This window comes from Physella acuta, unplaced genomic scaffold (genome assembly GCF_028476545.2).
Source record: "Physella acuta isolate Inbredline_101_S28 unplaced genomic scaffold, ASM2847654v3 ptg000486l, whole genome shotgun sequence".
Classification (NCBI taxonomy): Eukaryota; Metazoa; Mollusca; class Gastropoda; family Physidae; genus Physella; species Physella acuta.
Window position 1 is genome coordinate 467,501 of NW_026732005.1, and position 23,201 is coordinate 490,701.

The following is a 23,201-nucleotide window of genomic DNA, read 5'->3' on the forward strand; positions in this document are numbered from 1 at the left end:
GGTGTCTTGTGTCTTGTGTGTCCATGTGTCTTGTGTCTCGTGTATTAAGCCAACTGTCTCGTGTCGTGTGTCCAGGTGTCTTGTGTCTTGTGTGTCCATGTGTCTTGTGTCTCGTGTATTCAGCCCACTGTCTTGTGTCTTGTGTGTCCAAGTGTCTTGTGTCTCGTGTATTTAGCCCACTGTCTTGTGTCTTGTGTGTCCAAGTGTCTTGTGTCTCGTGTGTCCAAGTGTCTTGTGTCTCGTGTGTCCAAGTGTCTTGTGTCTCGTGTATTCAGCCCACTGTATTGTGTCTTGTGTGTCCAAGTGTCTTGTGTCTCATGTCCAAATGTCTTGTGTCTCGTGTATTCAGCCCACTGTCTCGTGTATCCCCAGGACGAGCTTGAGGAAAAGACAAAAGACCTACACGAGAGCTGGGGGGACGCCAAGAGGTTGACCTTGGAGCTGCTGAAGCAGAAACGTACGAGCCACCGGCTGGAGGAGCAGGTCAAGGTCAACAAGGACATGTACCTCAAGGAGCTGGAGCAGGCCAGGTGGGGGCAGCGATTAGCCGTACCATCACAGGTGTAGCCCTTATAGATTAGCTGTTCCATCACAGGTGTAGCCCTTATAGATTAGCCGTACCATCACAGGTGTAGCCCTTTTGTATTAGCCGTACCATCAAGGGTGTAGCCCTTTTATATTAGCCGTACCATCACAGGTGTAGCCCTTTTATATTAGCTGTACCATCACAGGTGTAGCCCTTATAGATTAGCCGTACCATCAAAGGTGTAGCCCTTTTATATTAGCCATACCATCACAAGTGTAGCCCTTTTATATTAGCTGTACCATCACAGGTGTAGCCCTTTTATATTAGCTGTACCATCACAGGTGTAGCTCTTTTATATTAGCCGTACCATCAAAGGTGTAGCCCTTTTATATCAGCTGCACCGTCACAGGAGTAGCCCTTTTATATTAGCTGTACCATCAATCGTGTAGCCCTTTGAGATTAGCTGTACCATCAGACTTGTAGTCCTCTTAGATTAGTTGTGACATCACAGGTGTAGCCCTTATAGATTAGCCCTTGACCAGTGTTTCTTCCAGACATTTTTCTCCGGGGGGGGGGGGGCACTTGAAATCTTCGGGGGGGGGGGGGGCGGTAAACTTTCTTCGGGGGGGCGGACACTGTTAAAAGTATATATTTTCTATATAAATTCTATAAATTTCATTTCGTTCGGGGGGGGGGGCGGTAAAAATTTTTCGGGGGGGGGCAAAGCCCCCCCCCCCCCCCGAAGAGATGCCTGGAAGAAACTCTGCCCTTGACACGTAAGTGAAGCCCTTCTATTAACTGTAGCTCCGTAAGTGTAGCCTTAAATATGTATATCACATTTCTGATATCTATAATACCCATGGTGGGCCTTTCAGCTGTGCTCAATATTTTGTATCAAGAGAAGTATTGGTGTGAATTCTTGAAAACTTTTAGGTTAGAGTTCAGGGTTGGGCTTAAGATTATGTATAGAACGTTGGTTAATTGTTTAAAGGTTTATAGTTGAGTTTCCTCAAGATAGGCCATAGGTGGATCTGTGAATATGCCCTGCTTGAAAACTTTTGATTGTGGAAATCATAGATATTGTATAGTTCTTCTTATCTGATAATAGAAAAAGTTAACAAGGGAGGTTATCAGGTGAGAACATGAAATATTTGAGTTATTTCTCTTGCCAAGACTGTATACCCTAGGTTCTTCTTGTTAGCTGAGTATTATGTACCCGATTTCTAGGTTTAACCAAATGTTATATGCTTGCTGTCTAGGTTTAACCAAATGTTATATGCTTGATGTCTAGGTTTAACCAAATGCTAGGATTAACCAAATGTTATATGCTTGATGTCTAGGTTTAACCAAATGTTATATGCTTGATGTCTAGGTTTAACCAAATGTTATATGCTTGCTGTCTAGGTTTAACCAAATGTTATATGCTTGCTGTCTAGGTTTAACCAAATGTTATATGCTTGCTGTCTAGGTTTAACCAAATGTTATATGCTTGCTGTCTAGGTTTAACCAAATGTTTATTGCTTGCTGTCTAGGTTTAACCAAATGTTATATGCTTGCTGTCTAGGTTTAACCAAATGTTATATGCTTGCTGTCTAGGTTTAACCAGCACGTGCAGACGCCAGACAAGAGGCTGGAGGAGGTGGGGGAGGGCTATGACTCACTGGTCAACGAGGCGGTGGTCACCGTGCAGGAGCAACACGCCAGACAAATGGAGTCACTGAGGACTGAGCTGAACACATCATACCAGGTGAGTCACTGGAGTCACTGGAGTCACTGAGCTGAACACATCATATCAGGTGAGTCACTGAGTCACTGAGCTGAGCACATCATATCAGGTGAGTCACTGAGCTGAGCACATTATATCAGGTGAGTCACTGAGCTGAGCACATCATATCAGGTGAGTCACTGAGCTGAGCACATTATATCAGGTGAGTCACTGAGCTGAACACATCATATCAGGTGAGTCACTGAGCTGAACACATCATATCAGGTGAGTCACTGAGCTGAACACATCATATCAGGTGAGTCACTGGAGTCACTGAGTCACTGAGGACTGAGCTGAACACATCGTATCAGGTGAGTCACTGGAGTCACTGGAGTCACTGAGGACTGAGCTGAACACATCATATCAGGTGAGTCACTGAGCTGAGCACATCATATCAGGTGAGTCACTGAGCTGAACACATCATATCAGGTGAGTCACTGAGCTGAGCACATCATATCAGGTGAGTCACTGAGCTGAACACATCATATCAGGTGAGTCACTGAGCTGAGCACATCATATCAGGTGAGTCACTGAGCTGAACACATCATATCAGGTGAGTCACTGGAGTCACTGAGTCACTGAGGACTGAGCGGAACACATCGTATCAGGTGAGTCACTGAGCTGAACACATCATATCAGGTGAGTCACTGAGTCACTGAGCTGAACACATCATATCAGGTGAGTCACTGAGCTGAACACATCATATCAGGTGAGTCACTGAGCTGAACACATCATATCAGGTGAGTCTCTGAGCTGAACACATCATATCAGGTGAGTCACTGAGCTGAACACATCATATCAGGTGAGTCACTGAGCTGAACACATCATATCAGGTGAGTCACTGAGCTGAACACATCATATCAGGTGAGTCACTGAGCTGAACACATCATATCAGGTGAGTCACTGAGCTGAACACATCATATCAGGTGAGTCACTGAGCTGAACACATCATATCAGGTGAGTCACTGAGCTGAACACATCATATCATATCCCCTAACTAAACCCTTTACTGTAACCGCCTACTCTGACCAACCCTAACCCTGACCTTAACCCTAACCCTAACCCTGACCCTAACCCTGACCCTAACCCTGACCTACTGACCCCCAGAACAAACTGAACGACTGGAGAACCAGGTGTGAGACGGCCCAAAACGACCTGGCCACGCTGCGACGTGACATCAAACACGTCAAGGATGAGAACAGCACGCTACGTGACAGCGTGACCCACTACAAGGCGGAGAATTCCTCCCTGGATGTGAGTCGCTCGTGTAGGAGTTGTCTCCCTGCGTTTTCCTTTGTGATGTGTTGTGGAGGAGTTGTCCCCCCTTCTGCGTTTTCCTTTGTGATCTGTCGTGGAGGAGTTTTTGTCCCGACGTAGTCTCGCAGATGTTATGTAGTTTTGTCCCTTATGATATGTTATACACGAGTTTTGTCCCTTAATACATTGTTAAACAACAGTTTTGTCCCTTATGATGTGTTATATACCACTTTTGTCCCTTTTGTTACACGTGAGTTTTGTCCCTTATGGTGTGTTATACGTTAGTTAAGTCCCTTCTGATGTTGTATGAGTTTTGTCCCTTTATGATGTGTTACACAAGAGTTATTTCCCTTCTGTAGTGTTATGTCCCTTTGCTGTCCACTGAATCTACCCGTCTCTTATTTACATCCCTTGTGTTTATCCTTCCAATACAAACAAATCGGTTGAGTGCTTTTTCTCATTTCACTGATGGCTTTTTGACATTAACCAAACTTTAGAATCACCAAAGTTTACATCCACTATAGCTTACATCCACCAAAGTTTACATCCACCGTAGCTTCCATTCACTATAGCTAACACCCACCAAATTTTACATCCACCATAGTTAACATCCACCAAATTTTACATCCGCTATAGCTTACATCCACTAAAGTTTACATCCACTGTAGCTTACATTCACTATAGCTAACATCCACCAAAGTTTACATCCGCTATAGCTTACATCCACTAAAGTTTACATCCACTGTAGCTTACATTCACTATAGCTAACATCCACCAAATTTTACATCCACCAAATTTTACATCCACCATAGCTACCACCCACCAATGCTTACATCCAACATAGCAAACATCCACCAACGTTTCCACCTTACCCCCACCCCCCCCCCCCCCCCCCCAGGTTCAGCTCCAGGACACAAGGGATCACATGAAGGAGCTCAAGGAATCGTTCGAGAGGGAGAGGTGCTCGACCCAACGCGAGGTGGCGCTGCTGACTCAGGAGCTCAGCGAGATCAGGCAGGAGTTGGAGGAAGTAGAGCTGGCTAACTGTAGGATGGAGGCTGAGATTAGCACCTACAGGCAGATAGTGGACACTCGGGAGGTTGGTGCTCAATGGTGTCTTAGTGGTCGCTGGATGACGTGTCGGGAGGTTGGTGCTCAATGGTGTCTTAGTGGTCGCTGGATGAATAGTCGGGAGGTTGGTGCTCAATGGTGTCTTAGTGGTCGCTGGATGAATAGTCGGGAGGTTGGTGCTCAATGGTGTCTTAGTGGTCGCTGGATGAATAGTCGGGAGGTTGGTGCTCAATGGTGTCTTAGTGGTCGCTGGATGAAGTGTCGGGAGGTTGGTGCTCAATGGTGTCTTAGTGGTGGCTGGATGATCGGGAGGTTGGTGCTCAATGGTGTCTTAGTGGTGGCTGGATGATCGGGAGGTTGGTGCTCAATGGTGTCTTAGTGGTGGCTGGATGATCGGGAGGTTGGTGCTCAATGGTGTCTTAGTGGTCGCTGGATGAAGTGTCGGGAGGTTGGTGCTCAATGGTGTCTTAGTGGTCGCTGGATGATCGGGAGGTTGGTGCTCAATGGTGTCTGGGTGGTCGCTGGATGATCGGGAGGTTGGTGCTCAATGGTGTCTTAGTGGTCGCTGGATGACGTGTCGGGAGGTTGGTGCTCAATGGTGTCTTAGTGGTCGCTGGATGATCGGGAGGTTGGTGCTCAATGGTGTCTGGGTGGTCGCTGGATGATCGGGAGGTTGGTGCTTAATGGTGTCTGGGTGGTCGCTGGATGAAGTGTCGGGAGGTTGTTGCTCAAAGGTGTCTTAGTGGTCGCTGGATGAAGTGTCGGGAGGTTGGTGCTCAATGGTGTCTGGGTGGTCGCTGGATGATCGGGAGGTTGGTGCTTAATGGTGTCTGGGTGGTCGCTGGATGAAGTGTCGGGAGGTTGTTGCTCAAAGGTGTCTTAGTGGTCGCTGGATGAAGTGTCGGGAGGTTGGTGCTCAATGGTGTCTTAGTGGTAGCTGGATGAAGTGTCGGGAGGTTGGTGCTCAATGGTGTCTGGGTGGTCGCTGGATGAAGTGTCGGGAGGTTGGTGCTCGATGGTGTCTGGGTGGTCGCTGGATGATCGGGAGGTTGGTGCTTAATGGTGTCTGGGTGGTCGCTGGATGATCGGGAGGTTGGTGCTTAATGGTGTCTGGGTGGTCACTGGATGAAGTGTCCTTGTTGTGTTGGATAGACGGTGTCGTGATGATCATTGGGTAAATGGTGTTGTGATTATCATTGGGTAAATGGTGTTGTGATTGTCCTTGATAAATTATGTCTCAATTGCCCCTGGATAAATTGTGACCTAATGTCCACTGGATAAATGGTGACATTTAGGTCACTGTATGAATGGTGACCTTTAGATCACTGAATGAATGGTGACCTTTAGATCACTGAATGAATGATGACGTTGTTACTGTCTTCTATTGTTTCATGTCTTACCCTGAGCTAGACTACACCAAAATGTCTCCTGTCTGAAACATTGTCTTGATGTTTTGGTCAAGCTCGGAGTCGGTCCTAGTGCCTCACTGATCACATGCTCACGTTTGTTGTGGTGGGGAGAGACTCGGTCGAGTGATCGAATGGGCTACAGCTTTCTTAATAATCACCAGTTCGATCCTCATGTCTGATCACAATACTTTGATATCTGTTTATAGCTTTAGAAATACATATAAAGCATCATAAATTAGTGATCGTGTTCCACTGATTAACTTCCTATGTTTAGATTTAATTAGTGTTTGTCTTATATAATTAACTGCATATGTTAAGATTTAATTAGCGTTTGTCTTACATAATTAACTTCCTATATTTAAATTTAATTAGCGTTTGTCAAATATAATTAACTGTGCATGTTTAGGTTTAATTAGTGTTTGTCTTATATAATTAACTGCATATGTTAAGATTCAATTAGCGTTTGTCTTACATAATTAACTTCCTATATTTAAATTTAATTAGCGTTTGTCTTATATAATTAACTGTGCATGTTTAGGTTTAATTAGTGTTTGTCTTATATAATTAACATATGTTAAGATTTAATTAGCGTTTGTCTTACATAATTAACTTCCTATATTTAGATTTAATTAGCGTTTGTCTTATATTATTAACTATGCATGTTTAGATTTAATTAGTGTTAGTCTTATATAATTAACTGTGTATCTTTAGAGTTAATTAGCGTTTGTCTTACATAATTAACTTTCTATATTTAGATTTAATTAGCGTTTGTCTTATATAATTAACTGTATATGTTTATATTTAATTAGTGTTAGTCTTATACAATTAACTGTGTATGTTTAGATTTAATTAGCGTTTGTCTTATATAATTAACTGTGTATGTTTAGATTTAATTAGTGTTAGTCTTATAAAATTAACTGCCCATATTTAGATTTAATTAGCGTTTGTCTTAGATAACTAACTGTGTATGTTTAGAGTTAATTAGCATTTGTCTAACATAACTAACTGCCTGTTATTCCAGAGCCCCACCTACCTGTCGTACAGGATCAACAAAGTCGGCGGTTTGAGATCTCCAACGGGGAAGAGGAAGTGGAGTGAGGTCGATGACACGCCACCACCACCATGGGCCATCGACAACATGTCTGGCACCAACACTGGACGGCAGCACATCTTCAGGTGTGGAACTACAGCACTTTTACCTGACACGGTGCTTGCTGTTTCACCTGGCGTAACATATGACATTTGACACAACATTTTATATTACACCTGACATTTGGCACAACATTTTATATTACACCTGACGTTCGTCACAACATTTTAAATTGCATTTGACATTTATGGTTTAATACAATTTTACATTTCATTTGACATTTGGAAATTTTTTTTAAATTACATTTTACATTTCTGGTTAAATGAAATTTTCACTGACATTCGACCATACATTTCAAATGCCATTTTAAATGACATTTCAAATGACGTTTCAAATTACATTGCAAATGACATTGCAAATGACATTTCAAATGACATTTCATATAACATTTCATATGACATTATGCTGAATATTACTTTTTATTTTTTATGAGTTTAATCTTGACTTTAGACATTTTACCTTCCTCACACCTGGAAATTTCACCTGACACAATACATGACAGTTCATCACATATTACACCATTAATCGATAGTTGTATCTGACGTCTACCTGACATCGATTGAGCATTTAATCGATATTTGAACGCTTGCAGGATCAATGAGTTCAGCTTGGGCATAAACATCCTGGACATTGACCCCTGGGGCATGTACGTCACACTGGTCAACCAGACTAACCACCCAGCTGACCTGTGTCTATGGAGCCTGCAACAGACCAACCAGCAAAACGAAACGGTAAGGCGAGCAGCAGACGCTGCGATTTGATTGGTTCAGGTAGACCTGGAAAGTATTGGATAGACCAGGGGTCTCCAAACTTATCAGCCCAAGGGCCGCATAAACTATCAAATATCAGTTCGGGGCCAGTTTCTTTCAGGCATCTCTTGCGATTCTGTGTTTGTTTCTTTCGACATGTCTCTGAACTATCTATAATTGAGCCCATGTGGCCTTATAAATTCACATTTTCAGCACAGGATTCAGTACACAGCTAATGTCCATATATTTAGCACACAAAGCTTGCTGGTAAATAATACAGTGCAGGAACGTTGGTTCTAGAATGTTTTTCTAATTCGCTTGTCCAACATAGCCTTTCTTTATGCCACGCTTTTACTTTTCTCTATCAAAGTCAGGCAATTGAGGTTAGTCCAGTCCAAGCTATAATCAGCTAATGTATTTTTCAACTCATTGAATATATCCTCTTTGGTAACAGTGCCATACATAATATGTATGGAAGCCAGCTCTTGTGTTATGTTCATGTCTTCATCCACACCTGTAATGCACACAAGTAGTTGAGAGATGGAACAGCTGTCCAGCGACTCATCCATTGCAATTGAAAAATGGCGAAACTTGTTTGCATTTTTCGCTATTTGAGTCACGATGTTTTCACCAATGTCTGCACCACCACAGACAATGGTATTTGCACCAAACATACATTTTCAAATTGATAAGAATTTTCTGGGCAAAGTTCCCCAGCCACCTCCAACAAACATTTTTTCCGTGATCAAAAATATCATTGCGGGCCGGATGAGAGGACCTCGCGGGCCGCATCCGGCCTGCGGGCCGTAGTTGACCCCTGAAATAGACTAACAAAATTGAGGCTTAACTCGATTGGCTCTTAGCATTGTTTATGTCCAACTGCATGCTAAATCTTCATTGACCCGCTGACCTTCACACGTGACCGGTCAGCTTGTTTCTAATTGGTTGAGCGATTCGATTGGTTACTACATCTTGGAGCTTCTTGAACAATGGTTATTTTATTTATTCTACATTTTATCCTTTCGGTTTGACCTATTTTTGACCTATTGGCAGCCTAACAAAATTTCGACTGACCTTTGCGGTCATCATTGTTTTGAAAAACGCTAATCTGTGTCACTTTGCCAGTGAATGCCAGTGTGTAACTGCTGCCCTCTACTGCAATGTACTGCCCTGTACTGCCCTGTACTGCCCTCTACTACCCTCTACTGCTCTCTCCTGCCCTCTACTGCTCTCTATTGCCCTGTACTGCCCTGTACTGCCCTTTACTGCCCTGTACTTCCTTCTACTGCTCTCTACTGCCCTCTACTGCTATCTACTGCCCTATACTGCCCTATACTGCCATGTACTGCCATGTACTGCCCTTTACTGCCCTGTAATGTCCTGTACTGCCCTGTACTGCCCTGTACTGCCCTCTACTGCTCTCTACTGCCCTTTACTGCCCTATACTGCCATGTACTGCCCTTTACTGCCCTGTACTGCCATGTACTGCCATGTACTGACCTTTACTGCCCTGTACTGCCCTCTACTACCCTCTACTGCCATCTAATGCCCTCTATTTCCCTCTACTGCCATCGAATGCTCTCTACTTCCCTCTACTGCCCTCTACTGCCCACTACTGCCCACTAATGCCCGGTACTGCCCTCTATTGCCCTCTAATGCCCTCTAATGCCCTCTACTGCCCTCTACTGCCCACAGGTGACGTTCTGCATCACGAAAAGCACCAAGCTGGCCAGCCAGGAGCAGCTGACTATCTGGAGCTGTGACGCCAGGTCTGTGGGCAGGGGAGAGGTGGCCAGCTGTAGCAGTCTGGTGGTGGCGGCTGACGAGAAACTCAAGCAGGGCAAGCACATCTCCATGGCCGACAAGATGTGGCTGGTGGTGGATCAGATGGTCAAGCTCAGGCTAGAGGATGGGGATGGTCAGTTGCAGGTAAGGGGATGGTCAGTTGCAGGTCAGGGGATGGGAGATGGTAGTTACAGGTCAGAGGATGGGGGATGGTCAGTTGCAGGTAAGGGGATGGTCAGTTGCAGGTCAGGGGATGGGGGATGGTAGTTACAGGTCAGAGGATGGGGGATGGTCAGTTGCAGGTAAGGGGATGGTCAGTTGCAGGTAAGGGGATGGTCAGTTGCAGGTCAGGGGATGGGGGATGGTCAGTTGCAGGTCAGGGGATGGTCAGTTGCAGGTAAGGGGATGGTCAGTTGCAGGTAAGGGGATGGTCAGTTGCAGGTCAGGGGATGGGGGATGGTCAGTTGCAGGTAAGGGGATGGTCAGTTGCAGGTAAGGGGATGGTCAGTTGCAGGTAAGGGGATGGGGGATGGTCAGTTGCAGGTAAGGGGATGGTCAGTTGCAGGTAAGGGGATGGTCAGTTGCAGGTAAGGGGATGGTCAGTTGCAGGTAAGGGGATGGTCAGTTGCAGGTCAGGGGATGGGGGATGGTCAGTTGCAGGTAAGGGGATGGTCAGTTGCAGGTAAGGGGATGGTCAGTTGCAGGTAAGGGGATGGGGGATGGTCAGTTGCAGGTAAGGGGATGGTCAGTTGCAGGTAAGGGGATGGTCAGTTGCAGGTAAGGGGATGGTCAGTTGCAGGTAAGGCGATGGGGGATGGTAGTTGCAGGTCAGGGGATGGTCATCTACAGGTAAGGGGATGGTCAGTAGCAGATAAGGGGATGGGGGGTGGATTAGGTCATTATTATAGATTTAATAAAACATAATTTGTTTAGCAGTTGTTATACATTTTAACTTTGCAGGCCAAGTGTGACGTCAACAGCTATGATGACGTCAAACGCCCCAGACTCTCGGCACGACCGTCCTGCACCCAGGTCAAGGCCAGCACCCCCCAGGACTCAAGCACCCAGACGCCCACCCCCCAGGACTCCAGCACCCAGACGCCCACCCCCAAGGACTCCAGCACCCAGACGCCCGCCCCCAAGGACTCCAGCACCCAGACGCCCGCCCCCAACAATGCGGCGTCAGAAGACACGTCAGTTAAGAGCAACCCCGCGTCTGACGCTGGCACTAGCAAGCCACGCCCCACGATTAGCCACGACAAAGATAACTGCCACTGTATGTAAGCTGTGTGGGAGAACGTTGGTGCTGCTGGGGTGAGGCAGGGGGGTGGGGCGGTCCTAGACTAGTCTCCCTGCTTGGTACTGGGTCCCCCCGTCTCACAACTCCGTGTGTTACATCATCTTGGCGCCAAATCTGTTCGCCAGCAATCTTTGCGCCACTCTAGTTGACGTTTTCTTTGTTTTGTTTACTAAAGCCAAATTCTTCTACAATGTTCCAGTTTTAGACCAGCATGATTTTGTCGACTTTACACCATTCACGTTGAAGGACCAAAGGACGCGACGTTTTTATAGTTTCGTACTTATTATAATTATATATAATATATATGCTTTTTATACTAAATAAACTTTTATTTTATTTTTAGAAGTTTTCATTTTATTTATTTACTATACAGCTCGTTTGGGAAATTTTGGGACATTAAATTTAGTGTTTTTAACGGACTTACAATTTGAAAATTGATAATAAATTACTTTGTAGATCTGCACTTAAATTTTTAGCTGACTAACGCTAAATATGGTAGAAGATTATGAATTAATTGTTTATTGGGCTCAAAATATAATTCTTATGAATGGTGGAAATCCTACGAAGAGGGGTTTTTTTTCAAGATGGCCGCCGTTGTTATAGTTACCAAGATTTTCCCACACATGTTTTTATAGAAACATATATGCGGATAAGTCTTTAAAAAGCTGTATAGAAAAAAAGTGTTTGCTCTCTAGTATAAAAAGTTTTCCATCGACTTATTAGTGCCTGTTTACTCGAGGGACGGCGTGGTCGTCTTAAGTTTGAACCTTTTGAGTCAGCAGAACGCCATTAAGTCCACCCAGTTCTGATGGGTACCTGCATTAAGTTATAGAATATTAAGACGGCTGGGCAAAGTGCGAACCACACTATCCCTTCATATACCGTCGTCGTTGAAACAGGTGAATACTTCATCTGCCAGAAGTTGCACCAGGTTCAAAAAGTCAACTTACTTCATGTTTACTTATGTTTAAACTCTATAAAAAAATAATTATCTCAATTTGTCGTAGACGATTATTATATTTTTTACTTCTCCCTCATAGGTCAGTTAGGAAAGAAAACAACGCAAGCTTTTAACTGAGAGTATAAACATTTATTAAATACAATAACATTAGCGTATTGACATTATCATTCATATAAGATTTCATCAAAATACAACTCTCACTTTCTTACAGCTTTGTACAATCAAATACATGGTAGTTAAAAGCTGCTCATTCTTAGAGCATACATTACATTAAAGCACACACAACACTTCCTTGTAATAACACCACAGCATACACACCATTTCGTTATAATAACACTGCAGCATACACCACTAGAACAAACAGCAGACTAGTTAATCTACTCACACGCCCCTAGCAGCAAAACCAGTTGCGCTAGTGACGAAAAGGTTACACTAAATACCAGAACTAAATATAATATCAGAAGCAGGAAACATGTAGCGACCAAACTATCATACTACCTACCCAACTCACACATTAATCACAGCGATACACGATAAACGCATGTGTTACTCGGCTCAAATAATAGTCTCTGCAACAAATCAGATCTTTGAACTTGTGTTGTGTATATCTGGTACATCAGTAGTTTATTTAGCACCATTTGCATGTGGTTTATATGACACCATATTCCTTATTTGGAATCAAATGCATGTCATTTGTATACCTGGCGTGTTATTCGTTTCACTGGAACCTTATGCATGTCATTGGTATATTGATACCATAGTGATTAGCATAATTAGACCAGGTAATGTCAGTTTATCATCATACTTTACGGTAATCTGGCACTATATATATGTCAAGTAACAAAATATCCAATGTACCCGTGTTTATTGTCATTGTTATTTGTTTATTAAGCGAGTGAGGTATCTTTGTTCTTTGCTTCGTGGCAAATCAAGCGTATGAGACATCTGCTTTTAGGCAGTATTTGACTGATTGTTTCGTCCGGAATATTTTAGTGTTTGTGGAGGATGTTGTCAACGCTTACACTGCCTCTGGTGTGTGCTGGGCCCGAACCCGTGGCCTGGATGTGAAGTTGTTTCTCCTGCCGCAACACTTGCTGAGCATGAGCTTGGCGTCTTGCCTGAACGTCTGGTTGAGAAAGCTGTAGATGAGGGGGTTGATGGCGTTGTTGATGAAGAACGACTTGACGCAGAGTTTGTAGGCCAGCTCCCCCACTGGGCTGAGGTTCTCCTCAAGGTCACGGATGACGCTCCGGAGCACCATGACCGTCAGGTACGGCAGGAAGCTGAGGATGTAGGCCAAGGTCACGGCGAAGAGGACCGTGGTGGTCTTCCCCACGCGTAGCTGTCGCTGGGTGTTGCGCTGGTTGATGCGGTCTTTGAGACTCTGCTGGTGCTTGTGGTCGCCTTGCCCGTGGGCCACGCTGTCCTCGTCGTCCGTCGTGTCCACGGGGTGTTGGTGGGTCTGGTGGTGAAAGTTGCGGTAGAAAAACCGGGTCCGGCCGTTTTTCCGGCTTGGTGTTCGTGTCAAGGCGGAGCCTTCGATGACAGGTGTGATTTGATTGGTCGGAAGTCCGGGTTCCGTTTTATTACAATTGTGAGCGTTTTCTTCGTTGTTGTTGATGACGTCAAGAGTCACGCTGGGGTTGGGGGTTTCTATGACGACGTCTGGCATGATGGCGGGGGGTAGGGGCAGGCTGGTGATGATGTTGAGTCCGGCGCTGTTGCGCTTGTAAGTGATGCCCGGGTGCACCCACTGTGCCCCGTCTTCCAGAGGACGCAGACGTTTGCCGTGGCGTCTGATGCTGCTGAACACAGGCGTGGAGATGATGGTTGATGATGTGGACGTGCTGGCCACACTGCAGGCGCTGGCGCTGCTGTTGTTGCTGTGGTTACTGTGGTTGCTGTTGCCGCTGGCTGTTGAAGCACCGTTGGCGTCGTCCTGCTCAGAAGAGAGGTCAGAACTCGGCTGTTCTGAGGGCTGGAAGAAATAACAAGACCATGTTAAGGTGATCCCAATAGAGACATTCATTTGTTATATCACGAAATTACTATTCACTTAACATATACATATAGCAGCTAAAAGTATAAAACACAATAAACTGAGCTTTGACTATATGTCTTTGTCCAAACAAAACATTAAAATCATCGTTGTCGTAAACACTCTTAAATAAGTTAAAAGAACGTCGAAATTGTACTGAAAAGCGTGTTTTGTGTTAATATATTACACTTTAATAGATAAAGGTATGCATATAGTAGGATGAGCATTAGCAATGTCAGGTTGCATCAACCTCAGTCAATACATAATTGTGAATGGTATTTCAGTTTTTAGTGTAATGTGTCCTACAAGTTAAAATCATAATCATGTCTAAATTTAAACACATCCATTGATAACGCACATTTTCCCGCGGCTATGATGTAATACTAAGTCAGGAATCTGTAATCTAATCAGTCAATTACGTGAGTAGGTCAGTAGGTCATTATTAAATTTACAACTGAATGAAAACCGTGAACTAGCAATCTGGCGCAGCAGACGTCGACAACTTACCGCATCTTTCTTAGAGCCGGTCCTGAGCAGGGCTTTACTGGAGGACGTGGTGGAGGTCACTGACCCCATATGCAGGCGCTTCCTGCCCAGGATAGTCAGCCCGATCTTGGAGTAGAGCACAGCGAAGAACATGACGGTGATACCGAACAGGGAGAACAGGAACACGTAGTAGATGGTCGGGTAGATGGTCCGACGCATCGAGTCGTCGGTGGAACAGTCGTTCCCCTTCAGGATGTTCCCGTTTAAGTTCCTGATGACGGTTTTCCTAATGATGGGAGATTATAATTCATTAGTTAATTATTCAGGGCTAATAATTGACCGTTATTTTAAGTTACATTTATTCTGGATTTATACAACACACAACTATTTAATCTTGCTCTTTAACAATCATATTTACGTAAAATTGTATTTAAGTTCTACAAGTAACTCGAATACTAATATATACTAAATCATAAAGGTAATAGTAATAATAAATATAGTAAAAGACAGATGATAATATAGTCCACACCTCACGTTAAAATAACTACAAAATAAAATTATACGATGTTTTAATCTAGAATGATCTATGCTTACATAATGACGAAATAAGGGAAGTAACTTGGTTGACTTACTTGCCGAAGAGAATAAACGTAGGCCCGGAGCAGACGAGGCCCAGAATTACGGCTCCCATACACAGGAGCTGGGACTTGTTTGGTGTGAACTGACGGCCCAGCTGGCATATCCGGTAGTAACGGTCAAAGGCCACCTGTACATACAAAAACACGGATAAATTATATGTATAATAATATAGAAAATTTATTGTTTATGTATTGAGAAACATGAAGCGGTGCATGCTTTACTTTCCAACTATTAATATTGTAAGATTAAACAAGTAGTTTGAATTTAAATTTTAATTAACTAAATATTTGTATTGTATAGTTATATTTTAATCAAATATTTGACAAGACAATTGGTTTAAAACTATTAAAAAGATACTATATAATAATACATTTAAAAAGATACAATATAATGATACATTTTATAGAAAGGAGAGCTTCCATATTGTTTTAATTTCTCTTGCTAATAAGTACTTGAAGCCTACTAAACTTTATTGTTGGGGCTAATTTAAACACACAGAAAAAGCTTCAATAAAGTGTGAACTCTGACCCCTATGAGGATGGTACTACTAAAATAAAGTGTGACCACATTTATGAGGATGGTACTACTAAAAACAAAGCGTGACCTCTGACCTCTATGAGGATGGTACTGCTGGCGATGATGGTACTGGAGTGAGTGAACCTCAGGATCTTGCAGGCCCAGGGCGAGTCGAACGTGTAGGGCAGCACCAGGTCGGCAATCTCCGTCGGCATCCCGATGACGCAGGTCACAAGGTCAAGGGCGGCCAGGTAGAGGATGAAGTAGTGGGAGGAGACACGTGACTTCCGCTTGCAGTACACCAGGCACACCTGGGGAGGGCAACATGGATGGATGACGTATGCGGTCACGTGATTTTGTTGTTTAATATTTGTAACACGGCCGTGGTGACAGATCACGTGACATAACAATAAACTATTTTTAGACGGGGTGTTGTGAGTAGAATCAAGCATGCGTTACTGCTCGTATACTAGGCTCGTATATGGGATCTGCCTCAGTAATACATTCATAGTTTGATTCGGCTGTTACATAACTAGGGCATATACAGAAGTAATTTTTGTAAACTAAATTAGTCTAGCGTACAGACTAGGCATGCACAGCAAAGAACGGTATAGATAATAAATAATCACAATTTAAGGCAGTTAACTGCTGCCTTGTTAATAAAATAATTCTCTTTCGATTAAATGAAACCCATATAAAGATTTGTGGCTGTCACAAATAAATGTTTATTAATTACTAATTCCATCTTAGATCATTTAATAATTAGTTTTAAGCTACGCTAAATTTAAAAAAAAATCGAGAACTGATTTCCATATAAATCATAGATATCTGTATCAATATCAACTCCACATAGTACTTTACAACAAAGCTTACAACGTGGTAGTGCCTGGCTAACAACGTGACTCTATAAAGCTAACAACGTGACTCTATAAAGCTAACAACGTGACTCTATAAAGCTAACAACGTGACTCTATAAAGCTAACAACGTGACTCTATAAAGCTAACAACGTGACTATAAAGCTAACAACGTAACATAGCAATGCTAATAACGTGATACAACACGGATAAAATATTGACATTAGAATTTTAACAACGTGACACTGCATTACTAACAACGTGATTCTAGAATATTACAAACTTGACTCTAGAATATTAAAAACGTGACATCAGAACACTAACACATTGACGCTACAATAAAACATCATGACACTAGAATACTAAAAAACGTGACCCTACAATACTAACACCGTGACACTAGAATACTAACAACGTGACATTAGAAAACTAACGACGTGATACTACAATACAAACACCGTGACACTAGAATGCCAACAACGTGACACTACGTACCGTGGCGTTGCCGATGGTGCCGATGATGATGAGCACCCCCAGGAAGACAGTGACGGGCAGGTAGAGCCTGGCCTTGACATCGTTCAGACACAGCAGACGACCGGCAGTCGTGTTGTACACTAGACAGTCCAGCTCCTCGGAGGTCGGTCGCCTCATCCTGCGATCGTGTGTCCTTCGCTAGTCCGTTACTGCGACACAGTCGTGTGTCCTTCGCTAGTCCGTTACTGCGACACAGTCGTGTGTCCTTCGCTAGTCCGTTACTGCGACACAGTCGTGTGTCCTTTAGTCCGTTACCGCAGCACACTCGAGTGTCCTTATCTAGTCCGTAACGTGAACACAATCTCTAATGCACCTACACGTTTCTCGTCCAACACACCTAACCTACACAGCACATGTGTCTTATCTTAATTCAGCAAAACGTGAAGTAGCAATAATCCACTTTTTAAAAAATCTTGAAGAGTTGAAAAGATAATTAGTTTTTTTTTTCAAAAATGGCGCCAAGAAGTTTTTTAAATGTAAATAAAATTTGGAATGTTTGGAAGCGGCGTAAATGAAGATATTTCTAGAGCAGAGTTGACGCACATCTGTCGTCTGCTGGAGTTGGTGAGTCAATGAGCGAAGCAGCTGTCGAGTGAGCGGTTCTGGTTACAAAAGCGGTCGGAAAAGTTTTTATACCGCCTCTCTGCGCATGCGCTGCCCTGGATGTGCGAGAATGTCACGGCTAATTGCTGGTCATGTGACCCCCGCCAAGGGCGTCATTGGAGACATGGAAATAATTATTGATCAAAAATAAGATTAGGCTTTTAGTTTTCACTTCAACTGTAAACTATCCAATTCAAGCAATTCATATCCTTTGCCCAGTAAATTGCTTGTTAATAATCTTAACATTTGTACGCCCAGCCTTTAGCAAACCACTTTAATTTTAGTTAGCAAACCAATTAAACTCTAGTTAGTTAACCAATTAAACTAGTTAACCTCCTTGTATCTACGAGCGTGACAGAAGTGACGCAGACACACTAGAGTATCCCACGTGGCAAGTAAACTTCGCACTGACTTTTCTGCTTATTTCCATTACACTCCAGAAGGTATTGTAGTACAGTGAAATAAAGTTCAAAGTAAAAATTAAAGTAGAAAATGAAATGAACAAAAGTTTCAAAGTCCAATGTTATATCAAGTAGATGAGGTACAATTTCTATAGACCAAAGTCTAGAATATAAATCGGAGATTTAAGTTGGCATTGTACACGTTAACCTCTAAGATACTACGATTGTAAAGGTACATACTTAAATAAATACAATAAACATTATAAATAAACACAAATGTAAACTTAATATGTAGTTAAAAAGTATCAAACTCAGTCTATTTATCATCTCTTATATTGTGTGTAATCACTAGACTAATTAGAACTGATAGTCTTGTTCCACATGGTCTTATATTGATGGATCAGCGAAGATGTAGGTATTAACAAGTTATCTACATGTTACTTACTTAAACCAATGAGGTATTGAGGGGAAGTTAATATAACATTACATCTGCGGTGTAACAATACTACTTTAGTATTACAATATCTTTAGACTGAAATTTGACGCTTAATTTTGATCAACCGTAGTTAAATTTATAGTTCGCAAACAATGAATCTGTAAGTAAATTAAAACAATAACATTAAGCCATTGCCCTTACTTTATTGATATAAGTATTTCCCGTGAGTTTCCTACAGTAACTCTTAGTGGAGTTACGCTTGAACGAAGATCTTTTATACCCTGAAAGACATATACTTTTGCTTATGTCAGTCACTTGAGACCATTTAATATACATTTATTATGATGATCCATCCTGATCCTATACTACTTTTTATGGCGACTCTCCCAGACCATATAGTACTGCTTATAACACACACAGACCGTATACCATTGCATAAGCGGATTCCTTTCCTGGTGCTAAATTTACACGTCGACAAGGTGTGGCCTATTCCACCCCCCCTCCCCTCCCTACCAGCTGCACTAATTGACCCCGACATGCCTGCACGTGGGTCACCTTGACATGGCCGACACTTGTGTGAGTGACGCACGGCTATTGTTACATCAGGCAGAGTGCTGCAGCCAGCGTGAGCAGTCTCAACTTTCACACTGCCGGCAACTGCACGCACACAATGAACGTGAGCAATAGCCAGCAGTCTAGTCATTAACTACAGCTAACACAAGCTGAGCCTTTCAGTCAACCATAACTTGAAGCTGATTGGTTGAAGTAATGAATTTGTTCAATACTTTATTGATCTAAAACTTTTTACAGTAATGTGAAGACATTTTACATTAACTTGATCAATACTCCAAAACTCATGAAACAAATAAACAACAAAAATGATGTATATCATTAAGATATGAATTGTTGTGTGTGTGTGTGGGAAGGGTGGGCAGAGTTTCTTCCAGGCATCTCTTCGGGGGGGCTTTGACCCCCCCGAAAAAATTTTACCGCCCCCCCGAACGAAATGAAATTTATATAATTTATATAGAAAATATATACTTTTAACAGTGTCCGCCCCCCCCCCCCCCCGAAGAAAGTTTACCGCCCCCCCGAAGATTTCAAGTGCCCCCCCCGGAGAAAAAAGTCTGGAAGAAACACTGGGGGGGGTGTGATAAAACTTGACACTGGAGAACATTTCACTGTGGGGGAAAGAAATAATTGCATTTATTGCTATAAAATTTAAGTCAACAGCATCCGTCTCGAAGTTTAACCACACTCAGAAAAAAAAAAGTTTTTATTTTTTACAATGCAATTGCTATTACAAAAAATAAAGTATTTCAAGTTGTCTTAAGCCTAGTAGATCTTGTTACATAAAAACATTTTTTTGTGTAGTCCTAGCTAGCTGACGGGCCTAATTCACTTCCCTTTAAACACGCTAATTGTGTTGTAAACATCGAGATAATGTTCTTTCCGAAATCCGGTTCTCTTGATTGTCTCAACTGTCCAGACCCTTCAGATTTATCTGTAACGTTTTAAATGACAAAAACAATTCAAGAGGTAAAACCCGATTTCAACAGTTTTCCATGGCATATTATAAGAGTAGACATTGAAGCAGATATAATGGGCCACAGCTGAATATTAGATGAAAGATGCACTTAACTATTATCTAGAATTGGAAATGCTACTTAAACACATTATTAAATACCTAATGACTAATTAGAAATTAAGTCTTTTAACTGTGTATCAAGTAGAAAGTGTCAATTAATTATATCATTAAAATTATTCTATCTTTAACGGCGTGTTGCAAACGGTAGTGACGTAATGCAATGCATATACCGATTGACAAGTAAATATGTGGATGGGTACAACATATAACCGTCAGGCTGGTCAATGATATCTTGCTTGCTCATATATCCTCGTCCATCATCAACTGACCAGTGGACCGTGACCTCTCAGAACTTCCCGGCACTGGAACCTAAACCACTCAGTCTAACGGCATTTATCGTCTGTCCATCCAGACGTCACTACAAGACCACCGGAAGTCTCTACACCAAGTAGTAGAGATCTAAAAATGGAATCCAGCATTAAAAAATCACTCAACTGTACCAACGCATGTAGATCTAGAAACAGACAGAAAGGTATTCTGAAAAATAAGAATATTAAACCCTAATACAAGAACTTTTATTTTTATTGATTTTTGAGCCTCAATGTGACATTTTGTATGTGGATAAATATTCGTACATTTTGAATTACTGTCTGTTGTATTGTTTAGTTATGAAGTGAAGAACAAAGTTATTGTAGGCAATACTTTATTTTAGAGATGTTAAAATGGGAAATAAAATGTTCTTCAAAATAAACAAACGATATGGATACCAATAGCGTGGCAGTCTTCAAAGTTCAAATATGTCAATCTAGAGTTCTAGAAACTAAAACTCTTTTATTAAAATTCCATATTGTGGAAATAACCAATATTTATCTTGATTTAAAATCTAATATATAAAGCTCAATTCTGTATGTAACATGTAATAAGTTTGTTTGTCGTGGACATACTTCGATGGATTTAAGTGTTAGATTTTTATCGTGCTCATAGTCTAAATTTATGAGTTAAAAAATTACTATTGAAAGTGTTGGGAAATAACTTTCATTTTTCAAACTGATAGTAATAATTGTCGGCATGTTCATTAAACACAATTTAAAAATAAACCGGGAGTGATCTCCCCAAAACTTTCTCAAATATTCTTATATAAAATAACAGGGGATGGGAACTCGGGCTATAGACATGATTTTTAATCCATTTTAAATACTTAAAGTTTTAAAAATAGAATAAAATCTCGTAGACAAATTAATTGCACACCAAGTGAACGCCAAATAAAAAAGCGCATAATAGTGCGCAATATTATTAGTACTTTTAAAATTTACATTCGTTTTTTGAGAAATCGGAAGTAGCGTAAATTACTACTTCCAGTCAACGGAAATTACTCAAAATTTTACAGAAGGTAGAAAATTAGATCTTTTACTTACATGTGAAATTTCATTTATCTATCTGAAATAGTACTCAAGTTATAGGCTTTTGAAAAATTCAAAGTAGGAAAAGTACCACTTCCGGTTATCGGAAATCGCTCAAAAGTTGATCAGGATCTACGATTTTGATAAAATACTTATATATGAAATTTCATCAACCTAGCTGTAACGGTACTCAAGTTATCGTGTTTACACACGGACACACAGACACACAGACACACACACACACACACAGACATACGGACAAGATTGCAAAATTATGTTTTTCCGTATCAGTGAGGTGTAAAACGTCGAGATCTGTAAAAATCTCGATTTTTTTTTTACAATACTTTCTCTATACTTCGTATATACGAGAAAGTAAAAATATCATCTTTTACAAAAATTCTAATTATGTCTGAAAATTATTTATATTTAGTCCTTTAGCACTTACTTCCCTTTGATAAATTAGGAAAACACAATTACTTCCCTTTATAAAACATTGCATTAGTGGAAAATAATTTACTTTTTATTACTTTGTTTTGGTGTTGGGAAAAAAATAATTACATAATTAGCGGGGATTGATCAAGTGCAAATGTTTTGGTAATTTACGAATAAGCTTGGAGTATTATAATTGTTCATTTGGTTTGGTTTGGCACCTACGTTCGTTTAAGTGAGTGCAAAAGACTATGAATAAGTTGGGGTACTATAGTCGATTATTAAGCTGTAACAGGCGATTCTGGCCCGGGCTAGACTGTGAGCACTTTGCGTTTATGTTCGCGTTAGTGCTTTCTTTCTGTTTAGGTTGGGTTTGCGTTAGTGGTTGCGTTTTGATTTGGTTCGTTTTTGTTCTTTCTTTTTTCGTTTGTGTTTTTTTCTTTGGGTTTGTGTTTGTATTTGTGTTTGTGGTTGGTTTTGCGTTTGGATTTGGTTTGTTTTCGTTTTCTTTTTCGTTTGTGTTTTTTTCTTTGGGTTTGTGTTTGTGGTTGGTTTTGCGTTTGGATTTGGTTTGTTTTCGTTTGCTTTTTCGTTTCTTTTTTCTTTGTGTTCGTATTGGTGTTTGTGGTTGTGGTTGGGTTTGTTCTTAGGTTTTTGTTTTCGTTTGTATTTGTAATTGTGTTAGCGTTATGTTTGCGTTTTGTTGTTTTGGTTGGTTGTGGTTTGGGTGGGCAATGCCGGGTTTATGATGATTACTAAACACACAGGTAATGGTCTTTAACAGAAAGGTTTTTCACAGAAGCCAGAGTAGGGCCTGGCCTGGACGACTAGTATTTTCTAGTTTAAAAAAACAATCCCAGTCAGTGCCGTGGAAAAGTTTTCGTCCTTTAAGTGTCGACCAATCGTCTTAAATGCGAGTGGTTGATTGGTCCCGGCATTAGTAGGTCTCCTTGATGGAACTTTGATGTGGGCCACTTGGCGCAATTTCTTCATCTACGGCTAACGTTACAAGAGGGGCGATAAGAGAGGGAGATAATTCATTGAGTCACGATTACTGGTCCTTGGTGCAAGGGTCGAGCGTTGACGTCATCGAGCCAAGTTTGCTGGGAACTCCTGGGATGGTCTGCCGCTGGGGCTGACGGTCTAGCTGGTTCTTCTCACGTAAGTGATGCTGCGATATAAGGGGAGGCGATTCGTGTGGGGATAACTCGGACAAAATGTATTGAACATCTGGAGTTGTGTGCTCTTCACAATCCTGCAAGCAAAGGCGATACGAAGAGTTTTCTTTTGGGAAACAAATTTA

General features: G+C 41.8%; 2 protein-coding genes across 2 annotated transcripts in view; one reads left to right on the forward strand and one right to left on the reverse strand.

The window, feature by feature from the left end:
* The window catches only part of LOC131944203 (lamin-B2), a 16,645-nt gene extending 5,299 nt beyond the window's left edge, over positions 1 to 11,346 (forward strand). The window contains exons 6-13 of the mRNA XM_059304735.1: positions 373 to 530; positions 2,123 to 2,273; positions 3,399 to 3,545; positions 4,447 to 4,647; positions 7,050 to 7,204; positions 7,771 to 7,909; positions 9,623 to 9,856; positions 10,673 to 11,346. Of these exons, the coding sequence (XP_059160718.1) occupies positions 373 to 530; positions 2,123 to 2,273; positions 3,399 to 3,545; positions 4,447 to 4,647; positions 7,050 to 7,204; positions 7,771 to 7,909; positions 9,623 to 9,856; positions 10,673 to 10,996 (1,509 nt within the window). The 3' untranslated portion in view covers positions 10,997 to 11,346. The remainder of the gene's footprint in view (positions 1 to 372; positions 531 to 2,122; positions 2,274 to 3,398; positions 3,546 to 4,446; positions 4,648 to 7,049; positions 7,205 to 7,770; positions 7,910 to 9,622; positions 9,857 to 10,672) is intronic.
* A 767-nt stretch (positions 11,347 to 12,113) lies between these two features.
* Positions 12,114 to 17,218, reverse strand: LOC131944207 (muscarinic acetylcholine receptor M3-like). Its single transcript, XM_059304741.1, has 5 exons — positions 17,003 to 17,218; positions 15,748 to 15,963; positions 15,130 to 15,263; positions 14,519 to 14,783; positions 12,114 to 13,951 (listed from the first exon to the last, which is right to left on the reverse strand). The coding sequence occupies exons 1-5, from the start codon at positions 17,156 to 17,158 to the stop codon at positions 12,992 to 12,994; spliced, it is 1,731 nt and encodes a 576-aa protein (XP_059160724.1). The 5' UTR covers positions 17,159 to 17,218; the 3' UTR covers positions 12,114 to 12,991.
* Between the last annotated feature and the right edge of the window lie 5,983 nt (positions 17,219 to 23,201).

What these genes read in the sequence shown, in the direction of transcription:
- LOC131944207 (XM_059304741.1), bottom strand. Translation starts at nt 17,158, where the DNA reads ATGAGGCGACCGACCTCCGAGGAGCTGGACTGTCTAGTGTACAACACG. An exon ending in ACGTTTATTCTCTTCGGCAA is followed by an intron (nt 14,784 to 15,129) that starts GTAAGTCAACCA and finishes TCCCATCATTAG; the next exon opens with GAAAACCGTCATCAGGAACT. An exon ending in CCGGCTCTAAGAAAGATGCG is followed by an intron (nt 13,952 to 14,518) that starts GTAAGTTGTCGA and finishes TATTTCTTCCAG; the next exon opens with CCCTCAGAACAGCCGAGTTC.